The sequence below is a fragment of the Pinus tabuliformis genome, chromosome 3_1, assembly GCF_031772625.1.
Source record: "Pinus tabuliformis cultivar Carrire ecotype Pingquan chromosome 3_1, CPIR1, whole genome shotgun sequence".
Lineage (NCBI taxonomy): Eukaryota > Viridiplantae > Streptophyta > Pinopsida > Pinales > Pinaceae > Pinus > Pinus tabuliformis.
Genome location: NC_142301.1, coordinates 969494534 through 969511572, shown reverse-complemented (window position 1 = coordinate 969511572; position 17039 = coordinate 969494534). Strand labels below are relative to the sequence as shown.

Below are 17039 nucleotides of genomic sequence, written 5' to 3'. Positions count from 1 at the left end.
CATGGGATGTCAGGGAGGCCACTAGAGCTATGAAAGACATGGATATTGATTGAGTTGCTCAGAGGATGAGCAACACTTTCAGTAGGGGGTGATGATGAGCCTCATCATTGGGTAATTATATGGGCCTTAATTCACCTCCTAGCTTAGTCAAACCAACTCTTCTCGCAACTTATTACATGTTTCGATTATATTTTGTTTAATGAGATGAGTTAAAGTGAGATATTATGCCTAGTGGACTAATATGCATTGAACGTAGGTTTGGAAGATAAAATCGAGGAATTTTGGCAAGACTAAGGTTTGAAACTTGAATGGGACAAGGGAGAGAGATTGTAGGAGGTAATCCTCCTCATTTACTCCCCTCCCACTTGAATATTCCTCCATTAATCACACCAGCTTGGAGTGCAAGCAGCCAAGTCATGAAGATCAAAAGGCAGCCGAGCAAGTGATAGACAAAGAGTTAGTTCATCTCGAGTTTGGGAGCCGAGCCTCCCTAGATTTAAGGAATTCATTGGAGACTTTAGTGGTATAAGTAGAGAGGCCTAGAGCCTCATTAAGATTCGGATTTTTGTTGTAAAAACTCTAGTTATTTTCGAGCTCCAGACTTGTGGAAGACTTTGATGTAATTTTCTGTTTTGGTAATAAGAATGAGCTTTTTCTTGATCCTGTACTGAGTTAACTCAGAGGGTTGAAGCTCTTGGGTTAGGGCCCAACCCTAACAGTAAAGGCTCCTCTTCTTGTATCTGTATGCTTAGCTTAGTTTCATAGATTCATGGTTAAATTGTCTTTAGAAGTATTTCATTGCAAGTAGTGTAGATTTGATTAATTTTTTATTAGTTTGCTTCCATTTGTGCCTTACTTCAGTAGCAGGTTAGAAGGGATAAAAGAAGCACCACAAAGCTGTCAGTAGGTTTCCTGGCCTCACTTCTTCCTTCTGGGATCATGATTTGAGGAAAAGACCCTTATGCAGCCCCAAAAACACAGTTTTTCATTTCTTTCATAATATTTAGAGTGTACTATACTTGATCCATCATTTGATCAGTTTTGCAAAGTAGGATTTTATTGCCATCTCTTATATCTTCATTCTTGCAGTAGATCTCATCCATGATTCCATTTTATTCAGCAATTTCCTCATGCATAAGGTAGACAATTAGTTCATTAAATTATGCTTTTCTAGCTCATGAGAATTCTTCTTGTTTACATGACTTTTTGGAAATTACACATGTTTGATGCAGAGCAGGTGCTTCAGAAGTAGAAAGAGATCTCATAGCAAGCAACCACCTTCCAACTTCATCCACCCATAGGCATTCCTTGTTTTCATCAAAACCTTCACCAATTTCATCATTTTACATAGAAATTCCCCCAAGCATGTTGAGCGAATCCAACCATCTCCTAAACTTGGTTTTGGGTTCTGAGTGATCCTAGGCCTTTTCTCACTCCATTCCACCCATCAACCACCTTCCCTAAGCCTTCCATCACCTCCAACACCCATCATTTTTCTCTCGGCTATATCTTGTAGAAATACAGGGAATCTTGTAGGTTTCTAGTACATCTTGTAGGTTTTCCTGTAGTGGCCTGTTTTGAGGCTGAATTGAGGGAAAACCTCTAGGAAGCCACCCAAGGTCACCCAAGGGTCTCCCAAACCTTCCAACCATCTCCTGAACCTTCCATCCATCCACCAGCATCCCTAAGCCACCTACCACATCACCAAAAGAGATTAGCTTGCACACTTGATTTTTCATGAAAAGCATAAAAAGACAAAACATATTTATTACAGTCCTTTACATGCATAACAATGATGTTTGATGTTTTTGACTTCCATGCTTAGGACAGTAGCATTTTGTTCATGTTAATTTAGCATTATTGCAAAGCATAGCTCTTAGCAGTTAATTAGGAAATGGTGTGCCTTAGCATTGAATTTCAGTCTTTTTCATTATTACAGTAGATCAGCTCTCTCTTAGAGTAGATTTCTATTTCTTTCATCAAGGAACCAAGCTTCTTTTGAATCCATAGAAGTCTGGCTTGAAAACCCTAGTGGTCTCTTGCTAGTTGAATAGTGACAAAAGGTAGAACCATCACTTTTACTTGTGTATACAACACTGTCACCTCCAAGTTTGTACAAACCCCGGGTTGATAAAGTAAAGCTGGTAGCCCAAGAGTTGCAGCATTCTTGCTGCAATATTGGTCCTCATCAGCGCCTACAGGAAACAGTGAGAATTGTCAAAAATGCCACGAGGGGGTGCCTAGGGCCCAAGTACTCAAGAATTCTCCTCAACTAAAGCTTTGTAGTGAAAGGTAGGTACCATATCCTCTGTGCTTTAATTTGTAAAGGGAAAAGGAAAAAAGAAATTGTCATTTCTTTTAGTAATTACTGTGTGCATAGAGATAGGCAGAATTGTGTGGAGGATTGTGTAGAGTAAAGGGAGAATTGTAGTCATCATCCTCCTAAACTCTAATCCCTCAGTCACCTAGGAAAGAACTTAAGCTATAGCCACCAAAATTCATACAATTAGATTGACAGAGAGAAAAGATGATAGGGGGTTTCAATAAAAGGGAGCCCACCTGAACAACTAGAATACATCAACATCCTCCTATGGTATAAATCTTTACAAGGCATAAATGGTTGGGATTCTTCGATCTACTTAGGGGATATGATGATGATGTAGCTAGGGAGTTTGAAATGTCACTCATACCTCAAGCTAGAGTTAGTGCCATTGTTGTAGTGAGAGGATTGTTAGTAACAATTACCCTTGAAAGCATTAGCAGAATTACTACACTCCCTCTAGGTTTACAATGGAGAAAAGAGAATAAAGTTAGCAGCACTCTTGCCAAGAAGAACATTTTCTTGGAAGATGAGGAACCAATTGAGGACAAAAATGGGATAAGAAGGTAGATAATTCCATATCCTTGGGATGAAGTAAGCTATCACATTCTCAAGTATATTTCTTGTGATGGAAGGCTCGATATAGTCTATGGTTACCAGTTTAAACTCCTCTATGAGCTGAGATTTTGAGAAGAGTTACCTCCTCATAGAAGACTTAGTGTGCCCTACTTTTAATTGCAATCAATGATAGACATGAGCATCAAATTACAAGAAGGGAAGCATCAACAACTGGCACATCATGGACTGATCAAGCTCATACTAGAAGATACCCTAAGTCAATTAAGAATTCCTATTATGTAGTCAACTTTTGTAGACATGAACAACGAAGATGTAATTCAAGCCATTGAGTATGAAAGAGATCCAACTTCTAGTGGTGATGAAGAGGAAGAAAAGACAGAAGAATAAGAGCAAGAAGAACCTAAAGAAGAGGGAAAAGAGCTTGAAGAAGAGGAGCACGCAGAAGAAGAAGAAGAACTAGAGGAAGAAGAGGAGGCAAAGATAAATGAAATAGAGGAAGAAAAGGACAGTAGGGAAGAAGCACAAAAGGATGAATCAAACCCTGAAATACATAGCAAGGAAGGGGAGGAATCCCCAAGAGTGTCTCCTGAGCCCATAGAGAAGCAAGCAACTGTTGCCTTGACTATTATAAGTACACCTATAAAATCAATAGGAAAGAGGCAGAGGCAGACTCCCCTATACTCCAGAACAAGGAGGAACACCAGGATAAAATAAGGGAGACCTCAAACACCTGCCAAGACTCCTATAATCATTGAAGACTCACCAAAAGAACAAGAAAATCTAGTTTCCCTAGGAATTAGAGGTGAAGAGAGCACATCAAAACAGGCTTCCCCAAGGTCACCAATCACCTATGTTAGGAGGCCTGTCACCAGGTCAACCTCAGCAAAACAAATTAAAGAACCTTTGACCCCTTTTCAAAAAGGGAAAGACCTCCTACAGGAAACACAAATATTGCTAAAGGAAACTTTGTCAAAACTATAGGAAACATAGAAACATGAGCAGGAAGTACAGCAGGGACAAAGGGAAGGAAAGGAAGCAGCAACACAAGCATAGGGGGAGAAAGATACTTCAAAGATAGTAAAGGGAGAGTCCCAAGAGCTGCAGGAACCTAGCCCACAACCAAATCTCAGCTCCTATTATAGATTCATTGAGGGAGGCAGAGTAATACCACAAAAAATTTCCATCCCTCTATTCTTTGAGCTTGAAAAGGAGAGAGCAAGGACATATCATTGGATGAAAATTGCTAAATCAAAAAGTGTAGAGGATGTGGGCCATATGGAGCAAGAGCTGCTAGAGATGGGCAGAGGGTTGAGAGAGATAAGAGACAAGGAAAGAGTGATGAAATCTCAACTAGAGGCTGAGAACACATGGCTGAGGAGGCAAGTACAAGAAAAAGAGAGCCAATTGGAAACTATGGCAAGTCTCTCCATGGAGGCACTCCAATGCAGGATGCCAGCAAAATCATATGCCTTATACCTCAAATAACAATGGTTGTAGTTTCAGATAAAAACCCTAGCACAACGAGGGACTATGCCTTTCAAAGTCTACAGGTAGTTCATTGAGCTATGCGACCAAAGCACCCTAGAGGACAGGGCCAAGATATCTAAATTCTACTTACATAACTTTCCCTTAACAAACTTGAATGTGTGGGACCCCAATGCAAAGCTGGGGCACTTACAACTAATGGCCTTGGAATCATGGATGAGTCATGAGGAGGCCAGGGCTAAGGAAGTAAAAAGAGTATTGGAAAGAGAAGAAACAAAGCCCCTTTACATCAAAGTAGAACATATCAACTCCATGGCTGTCATTAGCACCCACAACCTCATCGCCAATGATCCCTAGCTTGCACCAAGATACCTAGCTACACAAGAGCAAGCAATCACTCATTTTTAGGACACTTTGATATTGCTAGGGGATGAAAGCTAGCAAGCATGCCAAAGGAGATGGAGCACCTTACCCTACAGCCTAAAGATCAGGGAGTATCATTCCCATGATAGAATGAGGGATGCACTGGAGAGGTCCCCACTGTATAAGAAGGCACTGCAGAGACTCAAAGTCAACTGGATTGGCTTTACACTCAGTCCACCATTGCTCTTGGGTATGTTAGAAGGAAGAAAGGAATAAGAGGAAAGAAAGCAATGGGAGGAAATAGAGAGGCATTCAAGATTTTATCCACAAGAGGAGGATACAGCAACAAAAGTCTGGAATGTCAGGGAAGCCACCAAAGCAATGAAAGACATGGACATAGATTGAGTTGCTCAGAGGATGAGCAACACTTTCAATAGGGGGGTGATGATGAGGCTCATCAATGAGTAAATTATATGGACCTTAATTCCACTCTCCAGCTTATTAAAATCAACTTTTCTCACATTTCTTTTACATGTTTTGTTATATTTTGCTTAGTGAGAAGGGTAAAGATGAGATGTCATGTCTTGTGGTCTAATATGCATTGATTGCAAGTTTTTGAGAAAATTTTGGCTAATTAAAGTGCAGGAACTTGAAGTAGACAAGCAAGAGGGATTTTAGGACATTGGATTTCCTTCCTTAACTACTCACTCACTCGAAGATTCCTCCACCAAATCTTATTAGCTCGGATTTACAAGCAGTCGAGCCATTAAGGTCATTGGTAGCCAAGCCAGTGATATTTGAAGACCAGTTCATCTCAAGATGGGAGTCAAGCCTCCCTAAATTTAAGGAATTTGTTGGTAGCTTCAGTTGTATAAATAAGAAGGCCTAGAGCCTCATTAGGATTCGACTTTTTTTGTTGTAGCCAAGAGGCATTTTTGAGCTAAGACATTGTGATTGATGAATCTTATGTATTTTTGATATTTTAATGAAAATGAGAAGCATTCCCTTGATCCAGCACTGAGTTGACTCAGAGGGCTAAAGCTCCTGGGTTAGGGCCCAACCCTAGCATCTGAGGTTCCTCTTTTTGTACATGTATCCTTAGATTACATTCATAGTTAGTTGTTGAAGTGATTTTGGTTTTGTTAATATGCAAGTATTTGGGTGATTAATTAGTTTGCTTCCATTTGTGGATAGTTAGATCAGTGGTATCATAGTGATAGTAAACACTTCATAAAATCTTATGGGAGTGGCTTTCACCTCATCTTCCTCATAGGATAATGACTTGAGGGTTCCATTCACACATCCAAAAAATAGATTTCTTGTTTGATTACTGCATATTCTAAGGTTTCTTGATGAATAAATCATTGTCTTTAAGTTTCTTAGGATTATTTGCAATTTTTACCTTTTAAGTTTTGTTATGGTTTCAAAGCACTTCCATTCATGAACCTAACCATTAGCTAATAATAACTCAGTTTTCCTCCTTTCAATGAATATTTTCCATGTATAGATGAATTTGTGCATAAAGGAAGACAAGAGTGTATGTTGTTGCAGGAGCTTCTAATTTGCAGGGAGACCTCATCTCATTCGCCTCATCCAAGTCCTATCCATCCATGCTGCCAAGGTCCACTAAACCGTAAATCTGAATTCTTGTTTTGTAAGAAAAGTTGTCATTTCCATTGAGCAAATCCAACCATCTTGAAGCATTTGACTGAGCCTTGGATAGTGTCCACCTCCTTCGTGCCTCATTTCCCCATCAGACACCTTTCCCACACTTCATTCTACCTTTCCTACCATCTCCTAAGCTTTCAGCATGCTTCCTGTAGTAAAATAGGGCATCCTGTAGCAGAACTAGGACATCATGTAGTAGTACTACAAGAAAACTTGTAGCAGCATGTTTTAAGCCGGAATTTACTAAAAAAATGTCATTTGAGCTTAGATTAGGCCTCCACTTGGCTTCCATACCCTTGAGACTAGTCCATACCTATATCCCCTGCCAAAGAACAAGTGAAAATTAGCATTTGCATTCATAACACTAAACATAAAATAAAATAAAAAAGGATTTTTCTACAATTTCTAAATTAGCACATGCATGTAGTAGTCATAATACTTCTTAGATCATATTCCATGCTCAGTTAGTCTAGATCATCACATGTTATCAACAAGGTTAAGTTAGGTTTCTTTTGCAAGCAAAATGTGTAAATGTGTAGCTAGATGATTGCATGTCACTTTACAGCCTCCAATTCAGTCTTTCATTTCCTAGACTAGGCAGCACTCCTTGTTTGCATTAAGGATAATTTTTCCTTTTTCATTTGGTAGTCAGACTCCTTCTAGTCAATAGAAGATTGGTTTGAAAAACCCTAGTGGTCTATCACCCCAGTTGAAAAGTGACAAGAGTAGACCATTGCATCTACTGTGTATACAACACTGTCACCTCCAAGTTTATACAAACCCTGGGTTGATGAAGTAAAGTTGGTAGCCCTAGGAGTTCATGATGCAATACTAGCCCTCGTCACCATCCCTTTTTGGTCTGTTGCAATGTAAGTTCCAATGTGTATTTGGATAACTATGAAATTCACTAAAACCCAAAATAATTAGAAATCATAACTTTGTTCAAGAGAGTAGAAATCACCATATCAAATTTAGGGTATCTTTGAGAATGTCTGAAGAGTGAATAAAGTGCACAAAGTCATTCTTCTTATGCATTAATACTAATTAGAAGCAGCATATGAGTCCTAAGATACCATGATCTTTGTGCCCATATATCATATCATACATTAAATGTGATACAATATCAAATTTCTGAAATATCAACTTAACATGAAAATATTGAAAAAACTATAAATATTCAAAGTGGCTTAACAAAATACCTAAAATCCAATGTTTTCTACGAACATTGAGATTGCCTAATGTACCCAAATCAATTCAGATATCTATTTTATCGATCAAATTCTAATCTCCATGATCCCAAGGGAAACATAGAAAATAAACATTCAAGTATAAAACAATGATCTTATATGAAACATAACCATTCATAAAATACGCAAACATACAAAAGCTAAAAACTTTGTTCAAGAGATCCAGATCACCATATGTTACAACTTTCGGTGTAGTTATGAATGTCTTACAAGTGGAAAAAAGTACACAAAATCATTCCTCTAGTCTTAGTCTGCAAAATAACTTCCATATAAAACTAAGACTAAGCGAAGGAAACACATAACGCCCAAAAAGTTGTGATCCTTATGTCAATGTATCATATCATAGCTAAAATGTTATGTAAATCAAACCTCTGAAATATCCAACTTAACATGAATATATTGAATAAACTGTAAAAATTCAATGTGGTTTAACAAAGGACTTCATATCCAATCCTTTCTCAAAACTTGAGATGGCTTTAAGTAGTCCAAATCAATTCCAAGTGTTAGAAAATTATATATTATAGAGCAATGGAACACATAAAATATCGCAGAAATATAAACACAAAAAATGCATAAAACAAGAGAGACGCAAATATACATGGTTCACCCAATTTTGGCTATGTCCACAAAGAAACAGCCAATCCTTCCTTTTATATTATCCAGCAAATCAAGAGATAAAACCTACAACAAATCCGATGTTATTCTCTCTTCACTCTCACACAATCTACTCTCTCTTTCTTGCTCAAAATACACGCCTACCTAGATGCAATACAATTCCCTCATATATAGCAAGGGGTTTCCTTCTAGGGTAAAAAACCCTAAATTAAACATAACTTCTACCATCAGATTTCCGCCTAATGAACAGCCTAGATTGAATACAAAATTACAACATTTTACAAGGCAATTTTACTGTTATTTTTAGCTTCAAGGGCGTCGTCACCCCCCCAGACCCCCTTGGTGGTGCGCAAAAATGGACGGCATTGCCGCCACATTACGAAATGGGGTCCAATGCGGCAATACCTCTGAATAAAGAAGATAATCAGGCTCCACATGAAACACCAAGATCTCTTTTGTCACTTGAATTCTAATCTCAACGATCCTAGGGGTAATATCTAACTGAACATGAATATATTGAATAAACTGTAAAAATGGAATGTGGTTTAACAAAGGATTTCATATCCAATCCTTTATGAGAACCTGAGATGGTTTCAAGTACTCCAAGTCAATTTTGAGATCTCATTCGTAACTAGAATTATTATCTCAATGATCCTGGGGGCCAATGCAATGATCCTGGGGGCAATATCTAGCTCAACGTGAATATATTAAATAAACTGTAAAAATTCAATGTGGTTTAACAAAGGACTTCATATCCAATCCTTTTTGAGAACTTGAAATAGCTTTAAATACTTCAAGGCAATTTTTTTTCAAACTAAGCCACAAAAATTCCCAATTAAGCCACAAAAGGAATTTTTTTTCAAACTAAGCCACAGATTCTCCATAGAAGGTGAAATTTTTTCTAACTAAGCCACATAAATTCCCAATTAAGCCACAGAAGGCGAATTTTTTTTCAAACTAAACCACAGAACTTCCCAATTAATCCATAGAGGCAATAGTTTTTCAAACTAAGCCACAAAAATTCCCAATTAAGCCACAGAAGCCACAAATACTCCACAAAAGACAATTTTTTTTCAAACTAGGCCACAAAATTTCCCATTTAAGCCACAGAAGCCACATATACTCCACAGAAGGCACAAAAAGCCAAATATTAACACAAAGAAGACGAATGGTGTGAATACCAAGAAAATAGATGCGTTGACAAACACAGTTGCAGGTATGGTTGGCAGGATGAAGAACCTACCAGGGAATGACGACGCCAAGCTTGCAACGAGCCAACCATGGTATCCAGTGTCGGGTCTAGGTCAAACAAGGTCAAGCAAGCGAGAGAATTTGAAGAAACATCCGTCTGAAGCCCAACCACATTTGGTGACATATAACCTTGCAACAAACCGAAAACACCCAAGGGTCAAAACCCTTTACTGCACCCACACCCTACCTCTGCAACCGAACAACACACTTTAGAAGTCGAACAAGACAATACAGTAACCAAGCAACCAACCATAACAACCTATAAGCCCTCCCTCACCTCACAACTACAGCGGCGCACACAAAAATCTACCGGCGAAGTAGAATGAGGAGCTATGACACGTTCAAACAATTACTGGCAGAGCATAATGATCAATTATCGGCCCCAGACATAAATGAACTAACCATAAACAAACTAGCCCTAATCGTCGAAGAACATAACATATTTCGCGCCAAAACACAGGCGGGGTTCACATCTGAGTTGGGAACACATGGATGCAATCGATGGATGCGTGTTGTACCGCCACCTCAAACTGCCAGCTATGATAGATTCTTCGGAGCTAATATAGTGTTCTTCTATTCTTTTTGGTTCCTCTATCAATGGTTGATTAGAATAAGTTTCCAATTCCTCTTCTTCACTAGGAATTTCTAATTCTTCTCCCAAAATTTTTTCACCAATGGGGGATAGAAATATTACTCCTATGGTTGGGGATGTAGGATTTTCTTCAATTACAGCTTCAGTAGAAGAAGTAGGTGAAGTTCTGGATTGAATTTCTGATCTTGAGACTTCAGGAAGTCTTTGTCGACCTCTAAATGGAATTCGGGTTTGAGTAGGTGGTGTGGAATCTCGAAATCGTGGTGGGGTGAGTGGATTTGTGGGAATTAAACTTCTCTGTTGTCCTACAAATCTACCCCTAGAGTCTCTATCCCTACGCATGTCATGTTTTAAATTAATGATGGTTTTTTTTTTAACTTCTAATTGTACTTCCCCGGCAACGGCGCCAAAATGTTTGGTCAATTCAATGTCCTTGAATTGTCAATCATAAATTGTCAACCAGGGTGCGTAGATTAATGAAGTACAGGTGCACAATATGTGCTTAGAAGTTATTCATTAGGTCGTTAAATATTTGTTAAGATCTAAACTTAATATGGGGGCGGTGTTTGTCAATTTTATTAGTGTCGTAATTCTTAAGGATGTTGATTAAGTTTCCTAGAATTAATCTTTATCCAATTAGTTTATAGATGATGTGAGAGTGGTTTTACTTATGTTAGATTGTTTGGGATTTTTGATCTTGAATCTCTATGTTGCAGCTCCTAATTCTCTAAGTGCAAAAAGAAACCTATTCTATCATCTATGAAGGAATATTGTTGAACTCAATTGTTTAGGAGAGGACTTCTCACTTATTTAATTTCTGCTCAAACAAAGTAACCCAAGCAACATCTATATTGTGAAGTGAACACACTTCAATTATGTTGGATAATTAGCAAAGGAAAGGACCGTGCAGTACCAGTTATAAAGCAAATTAGATAACAGTCTAAACTAGGTATAAAGCAAATTAAAGTTCTTATGCAGATAACAATTCGCTAGCGAGATCAACTTTGCTTCGACCCAGCCTCTGCGAGATCCGCATCCGGCGGATCTTGGGCCCTGAGCCCGTGCCCGCCTCGGCTCCCCTCGGTTTCTTGCAGACCCCCCCGACCCTGCACTCCTGCGAGCTGGGTCGCTGTGTTTCCTCTTCCTTAGGCTGCGAGTTCTGTGTCATTTGCCTAGTACCTGGCCGCAACCGGCTAGGTTTGGATCTTCCTCATGGAGGATCCGGACCCCCCTCTTGGGCCTTCCTCCCCCCCCCTCCATCTGCCGCTGAAGCCTTCAAAGCTTTGCTGGCTTCTCTGCCCAAGAAGAAAGCCGTGGAAGCCGCCAAATTCGTGAAAAGACTGGAGGACATTCCCGAGATCGCTCTACCTCCTGAAGGGCCGATTCAAGTAGCTTTGTCGCTGGCAGATCGTGCACTGGTCGGGCAATTTACAGGACTCTGGCCCTCCCCAAAAACAACAGAGAGCTGGGTAGCTAGAAACTGGGCTCCCCTGATCCAGAATAAGGTAACGTCTTACTTCCTCGGTCGAGGATACTTCCTATTTGAGTTCTCAGATAAAGAAGATAAGGATCTAATCTTCAGAAACGGCCCGTACTTCATGGGACCTCAAGGGCTATATCTGAATAAATGGACACCGGATTTCGATCCGGCGGTAGACGTGCCATCAGCAGTCCCGGTTTGGGTAAGGCTCCCCAACCTCCCGGTCCATTGCTGGAACTGGGATTCTCTGAAGCACATCGGAAACACCCTTGGGAAATTCATAGACAAGGCCAACAGCAAGGACCAGTACGACTGCGCCAGAATCTGCGTGGAGGTTGATCTGGAGATCGGACTACCAGAAGCCATCAAAATAAGGGTTGGTCCCTGGACGCATGTACAAAAATTGGACTACGAGCAGCTGCCGTTCAAATGTCGGAGGTGTCAAGTGTATGGACACTTCGCCAGAGATTGCCCGTCCAAAGGGGTAGAGGAAAAAGGGAAAGAAGAAGGATGGAACCAGGCTAAAAGATCCAAAACGGCGCACAGGAAAACTGCAAGTACTAATCCCAGAGCCACCCAACCGGGCCCTGCTCAGCACACACCCTTAGAGAGCCAAGGAAATAAATTTGAGATCCTGGGATCTGAAACCATGATCACCCAGGAAACCGAAGTTGAGAAAGAAGTTTCCCCGCTCAAATCTAAAAGCGAACCAGAGAAAGCTAAAGGGAAGGCATCGGAAGACGAGGAGGAAACCCAAGAGTCCGAGGGCTCAGAGGAAGAAGGGGAAATAGGAGAGTCCCAGTCCACCCCCAGAAGGTCTACAAGAGGTCGAATGTCATCCAAAGAAAAAAGGGAGCAAGAAACATACAAGGAAAAGCTCCAGGGCAGCCAGCCAACGCTAGAAAAACTTCTAGCTAAAACCCCGAAGACGAAGAAGAATCATACTTTGAGCTCCAAAGGAGCTCACCACAGCAAAAGTAAATGATGAAGATAGTCTCCTGGAATTGTAGGGGAATGGGTTCCAAAGCTAAAGAAGAAGCAATGAATAGCCTAATAAGGCTGGAAGCCCCGGACATTCTCCTCATCCAGGAGACAAAGCTGGAGGAGACAGCCTTCCTCCAAGCAAGCAGAAAGTTTTGGAAAAAAGATGGAGCGCATGCAACCTCCGCCCGTGGAGCATCTGGAGGACTTGGATCGCTCTGGAATTCAAATAAGTTCTCCCTTATCTCTGAATCCCTGAATACTCACTGGATTCTTTTAAAGCTGCAACATCTAGAAACTAAGGAAATTATTAGTCTGGTCAATGTATATGCCCCTAACAATGCAGGTGAAAAGCAAACATGTTGGGACTCCATCAAAGGCCTGGCTGAGCAGGAAAATCTGGAAAACGTCATCATAGCCGGGGACCTCAACCTTACCCTCCTCTCGTCGGAAAAAAGAGGAGGCAGTATAGTCAGAGATCCGGCCAGAGAAACAGTAGAAGATCTCATGCAAAATTGGGACCTGATAGATATCAAACCAACTGTCGGCAAATACACATGGACAAACAAGAGGGTAGGGTCGGGGCATATAGCAGCTAGATTGGACAGATTCCTAGTGCAAAGCTCCTTTCTTCTCCTTGGTCTAGAAGCCAGATCGCGTATCCTCCACAGCAGCATATCAGATCATAAACCCATCAGCCTTGAACTAATGACTACTAAGGATTTGGGACCTATACCCTTCAAATTCAGCCCCCTATGGATCAAAGAAAAAGACTTCATGGAAAAAATCAGAGAGTGCTGGAAGAAGCCAGTCAATGGATCGCCTTTTTTTGTATGGGAGGAAAAACTCAGAAGAGTCAAAATCATGCTAAAAGCTTGGGCCAAAACCCTGCCAAATCCGGCAGAGGAAAGGAAAAAAATCCAAAATGAGCTAGAAATCCAGCATCAGCACTTTGAAACAGCAGAAATTACTAAGGCTGATTTAGAAAAGGAGGCCAAGCTTCAGCAAAGTCTCCATAAAGCCTGTTTGGCAGAGGAAGAATTCTGGAGGCTCAAATCTAGGAGCCTCTGGCTCAAATCTGGAGACAGAAATTCCTCATTCTTCCATAAGCAAGCCCAAGCCAGGAAAGGTCGCAACTCCATCAGCGAGATAAAGGAAGCCAATCAAGTTCTGAAAGACTTTACCAGCATAAAAAAGGCAGCAACAGCCCACTTTGAGCAGCTGTACAAAGAAGATGTTGGTACCAATGTCAACGCAGCCTGGTTAGATGTTGTCCCTCCCATGATCTCCTCCAAAATGAACAAGTCTCTAGAAGAAAAAATCACAATAAAGGAAGTAAATGAAGCCCTGTTCTCAATGGACCCGGACAAAGCTCCAGGTCCTGATGGTTTCACGCCCAGGTTCCTCCAGGTTTGTTGGCAGATTGTAGAAAAAGACCTGATTAAAATGATACAGAAATCTCAGGATTGCCAAAAGATAGGTGGCAGTACAAACTCAGCCTTTCTCGCTCTCATCCCCAAAGAGAAGGGAGCAAATACATTCAGCAGATTTCGCCCCATTTCATTGTGCAATATTGGATATAAAGTCATAACTAAAGTGATAGCCAATAGGCTGAAAAGGATCCTCCCCAAAATCATCCCCGATAATCAAGGCGGTTTTATTCAAGGCAGGCAATTGGTGGACAACTTTGTGCTGGTCCAAGAGGCGATCCACTCCAGTCTACACCGCAAGGAGAAAGGTATGGTTATCAAACTCGATCTTGCAAATGCTTTTGACCGAGTTAGGCACAGTTTTTTGTTTGATGTTATGCAAAAAATGGGGTTCGGCCCAAGCTTTATCAAATGGGTTAGAGCCTGTATATCGGAGCCATGGATTGCCCCCCTGGTAAATGGAAGGGCAGCTGACTTTTTCAAAGCCTCTAGAGGACTGAGACAGGGGTGCCCCCTGTCCCCTCTTCTCTTTGTGCTTCAAGCCTCTGTGTTCAGCTTCTACCTTCAACGCAAACAACAGGATCATGAGCTAGCTGGACTATGCATAGCTAGAGGGGCCAAAAACATCAATCATGCGCTTTTTGCGGATGACACCATTTTACTGGGGGCAGCAACAATGCATTCAACATCCAAGTTCAAAGAAGTCCTGGATGAATACTGTAAGATTTCAGGCAGCGCTCTAAATGAATCCAAATGTCACATATACAGCTGGAACATTCCCGTCTCTACTGCAAGATATATTGCTCGCTGCATGGGATTTGCAATCTCGGTTTCATGGTCATCGTTCAAGTACTTGGGCTTGCCCATCTTTCACTCAAGGGCATTGGGCAAGGACTGGCTGCCTCTGTTAGATAAATTTAAACAAAAACTTCAGGCTTGGGGGTCCTCCTGGCTAAACTTAGCAGGGAAGGCGGTTCTCATAAAATCCGTCCTCAGCAGTTTACCTCTTTTCACTTTCTCAGTCCTGTTGGCACCCGCAGGAATTATAAATAAGATGGAGGAGTTAATCAAAACATTTTTATGGAAGGGAGGGAAGCTAAATGAGAAAAGATTTTCGCTGATAAATTGGGAGACTGTCTCTAGACCATTCCAGGAGGGAGGTTTGAAATTAAAAGACCTCAAAGCTCAGAATGTTGCCATGGGCGCCAAAGTAATTTGGAGGATCATTGCTCCAAATCCTGGCTGGGTCCAAATTGCATTATGGAGAAAATATTACAGAGGACCAAGAAAGCGGTGTTTAGACCAGCCCAAGAATAAATTCAATACTCCATTCAGTAAATTTCTATTCAAAACCAGCTCTCTGATCCGCGACAACGCCTTCTGGGTTCCAGGCAATGGGAAATGCATTCAAATATGGAACGACAACATCCTCAATAATCCTCCGCTGGCTGAAGTCCTGCGCAAGCCTGAGCTACAGCGTTGGATGACAGATTCGAATTTAATAACGCTGTGGGATATGTCGACTTGGGAGGGGAACGCGTGGGCCGGTTGGAAGACTCCCGCGGTTCCTATCCACCTCCGCCCAGACCTCAGTGAGCTATACACGCACCTGCACGGGCTAGCTCCCACATTAAAAAACAGTCACGATGTGAGAGGCTGGGGCGTTAAGCGTTCAGGCTACTCTGTCTCTCAGGGCTATGTTAAATGCCTAGAGAAGCCTCATGTGCCACCCAATCCAGCTCCCTGGAACGGTATATGGAAAACTCCTTCAATCCCAAAGGTGGACCACTTCTGCTGGCTCCTTTGCCACCAGAAAATATTGACTGAAGACAGGCTGCAGATAAGGGGATTTCATGGGCCGTCTAGATGCTCCTTATGCAAGGAAAATTCTGAAACTGCCCTCCATATCATGATTAATTGCAGATTCGTTAACTCAGTCTGGCAGGAGCTCCTAGCCCTGTGGAATTACAAGTTCAACTTCCCCTCATCAGTCCCTGATCTATTTGCAAGTTGGATGAACAATTATCCTGGTCACCCTCCAAAAAATAAAACAATCAGATTTGCATGGAGCGCTTTGCCTAAATTTGTCAGCTGGCAAGTATGGCTGGAGAGGAACCGCAGGATTTTTAGAAATAAAGAGCAGGATTACAGGTTGGTGGTCAATGCAGTAAAAGGACAGCTTGCAGAATGGCTGGAAGACAAAGGGGATGATGCCAATTTAAGCCAACAGGACATAGAGCTTGGTTTGGCTCTTAACTTCAAATTCCGGAAAATAACCAGCTCTCCCCCTCCCCCCAAGGACTGGAAAATTAGGAAAAATGAACAAGAATTCCAATCCTGGCTGTCCAACCAAACACTACCATCGCTCTTCTTTGACGGGGCTGCTAAAGGGAACCCAGGTATTGCGGGAGCCGGAGGTATCATTTTAAATCCAGGAGGAGCTGTTGTCCACCGCTTTGCCTGGGGATTAGGCCACTCTACAAGCATCCAAGCAGAAGCAATGGCACTTTATCAAGGATCCAAATTCCTCAAAGAGCTGGGCTATAAGGAGGCAAATGTATTTGGAGACTCCCAGGTAATTATCCAAGCGCTGGCAAACAATTCCATCTCAACGGATCTACAACTTGCAAGAATAATCTCAAGGATCAAAGGCTTGACAAAAACTATGAATTTGAAATTTTTTCATGTCTTGAGATCAAACAACAGTGAAGCAGACAGCGAGGCAAATAAGGCAGCCCTGATGGACATTGGCTCCCTCCTCAGAGATAATACAGCCCTTTGGGACCCAATACCCTAAAGTGAAATGTTTTTCCGTCTCCTTCTTCACCAGTTTGTATGTATCTTCCATCTGGGGAAATTAGCAGCAGAAGCACACTTTACTAAGTGCAAAAAGAAGAATCTGACTAGAGTAGAGGGCAGGGTCTGTTGGCTGAAAAGCCAAACAGAAAATACACCAGCCTTTTGTAACCGATTTCATGGCTTCAGGCCGCCCAATGAATGAAGGATCATACCCGTTTCTGTTAAAAAA

The 17039-nt window shown here is 41.4% G+C and overlaps 1 protein-coding gene across 1 annotated transcript in view; it reads left to right on the top strand.

The window, feature by feature from the left end:
- The window catches only part of LOC149191060 (uncharacterized), a 43142-nt gene extending 26334 nt beyond the window's left edge, over nucleotides 1–16808 (top strand). The window contains exons 2-4 of the mRNA XM_089410651.1: nucleotides 11099–11802; nucleotides 11890–12359; nucleotides 12611–16808. Of these exons, the coding sequence (XP_089266777.1) occupies nucleotides 11099–11802; nucleotides 11890–12359; nucleotides 12611–16808 (5372 nt within the window). The remainder of the gene's footprint in view (nucleotides 1–11098; nucleotides 11803–11889; nucleotides 12360–12610) is intronic.
- Nucleotides 16809–17039: the final 231 nt, after the last annotated feature.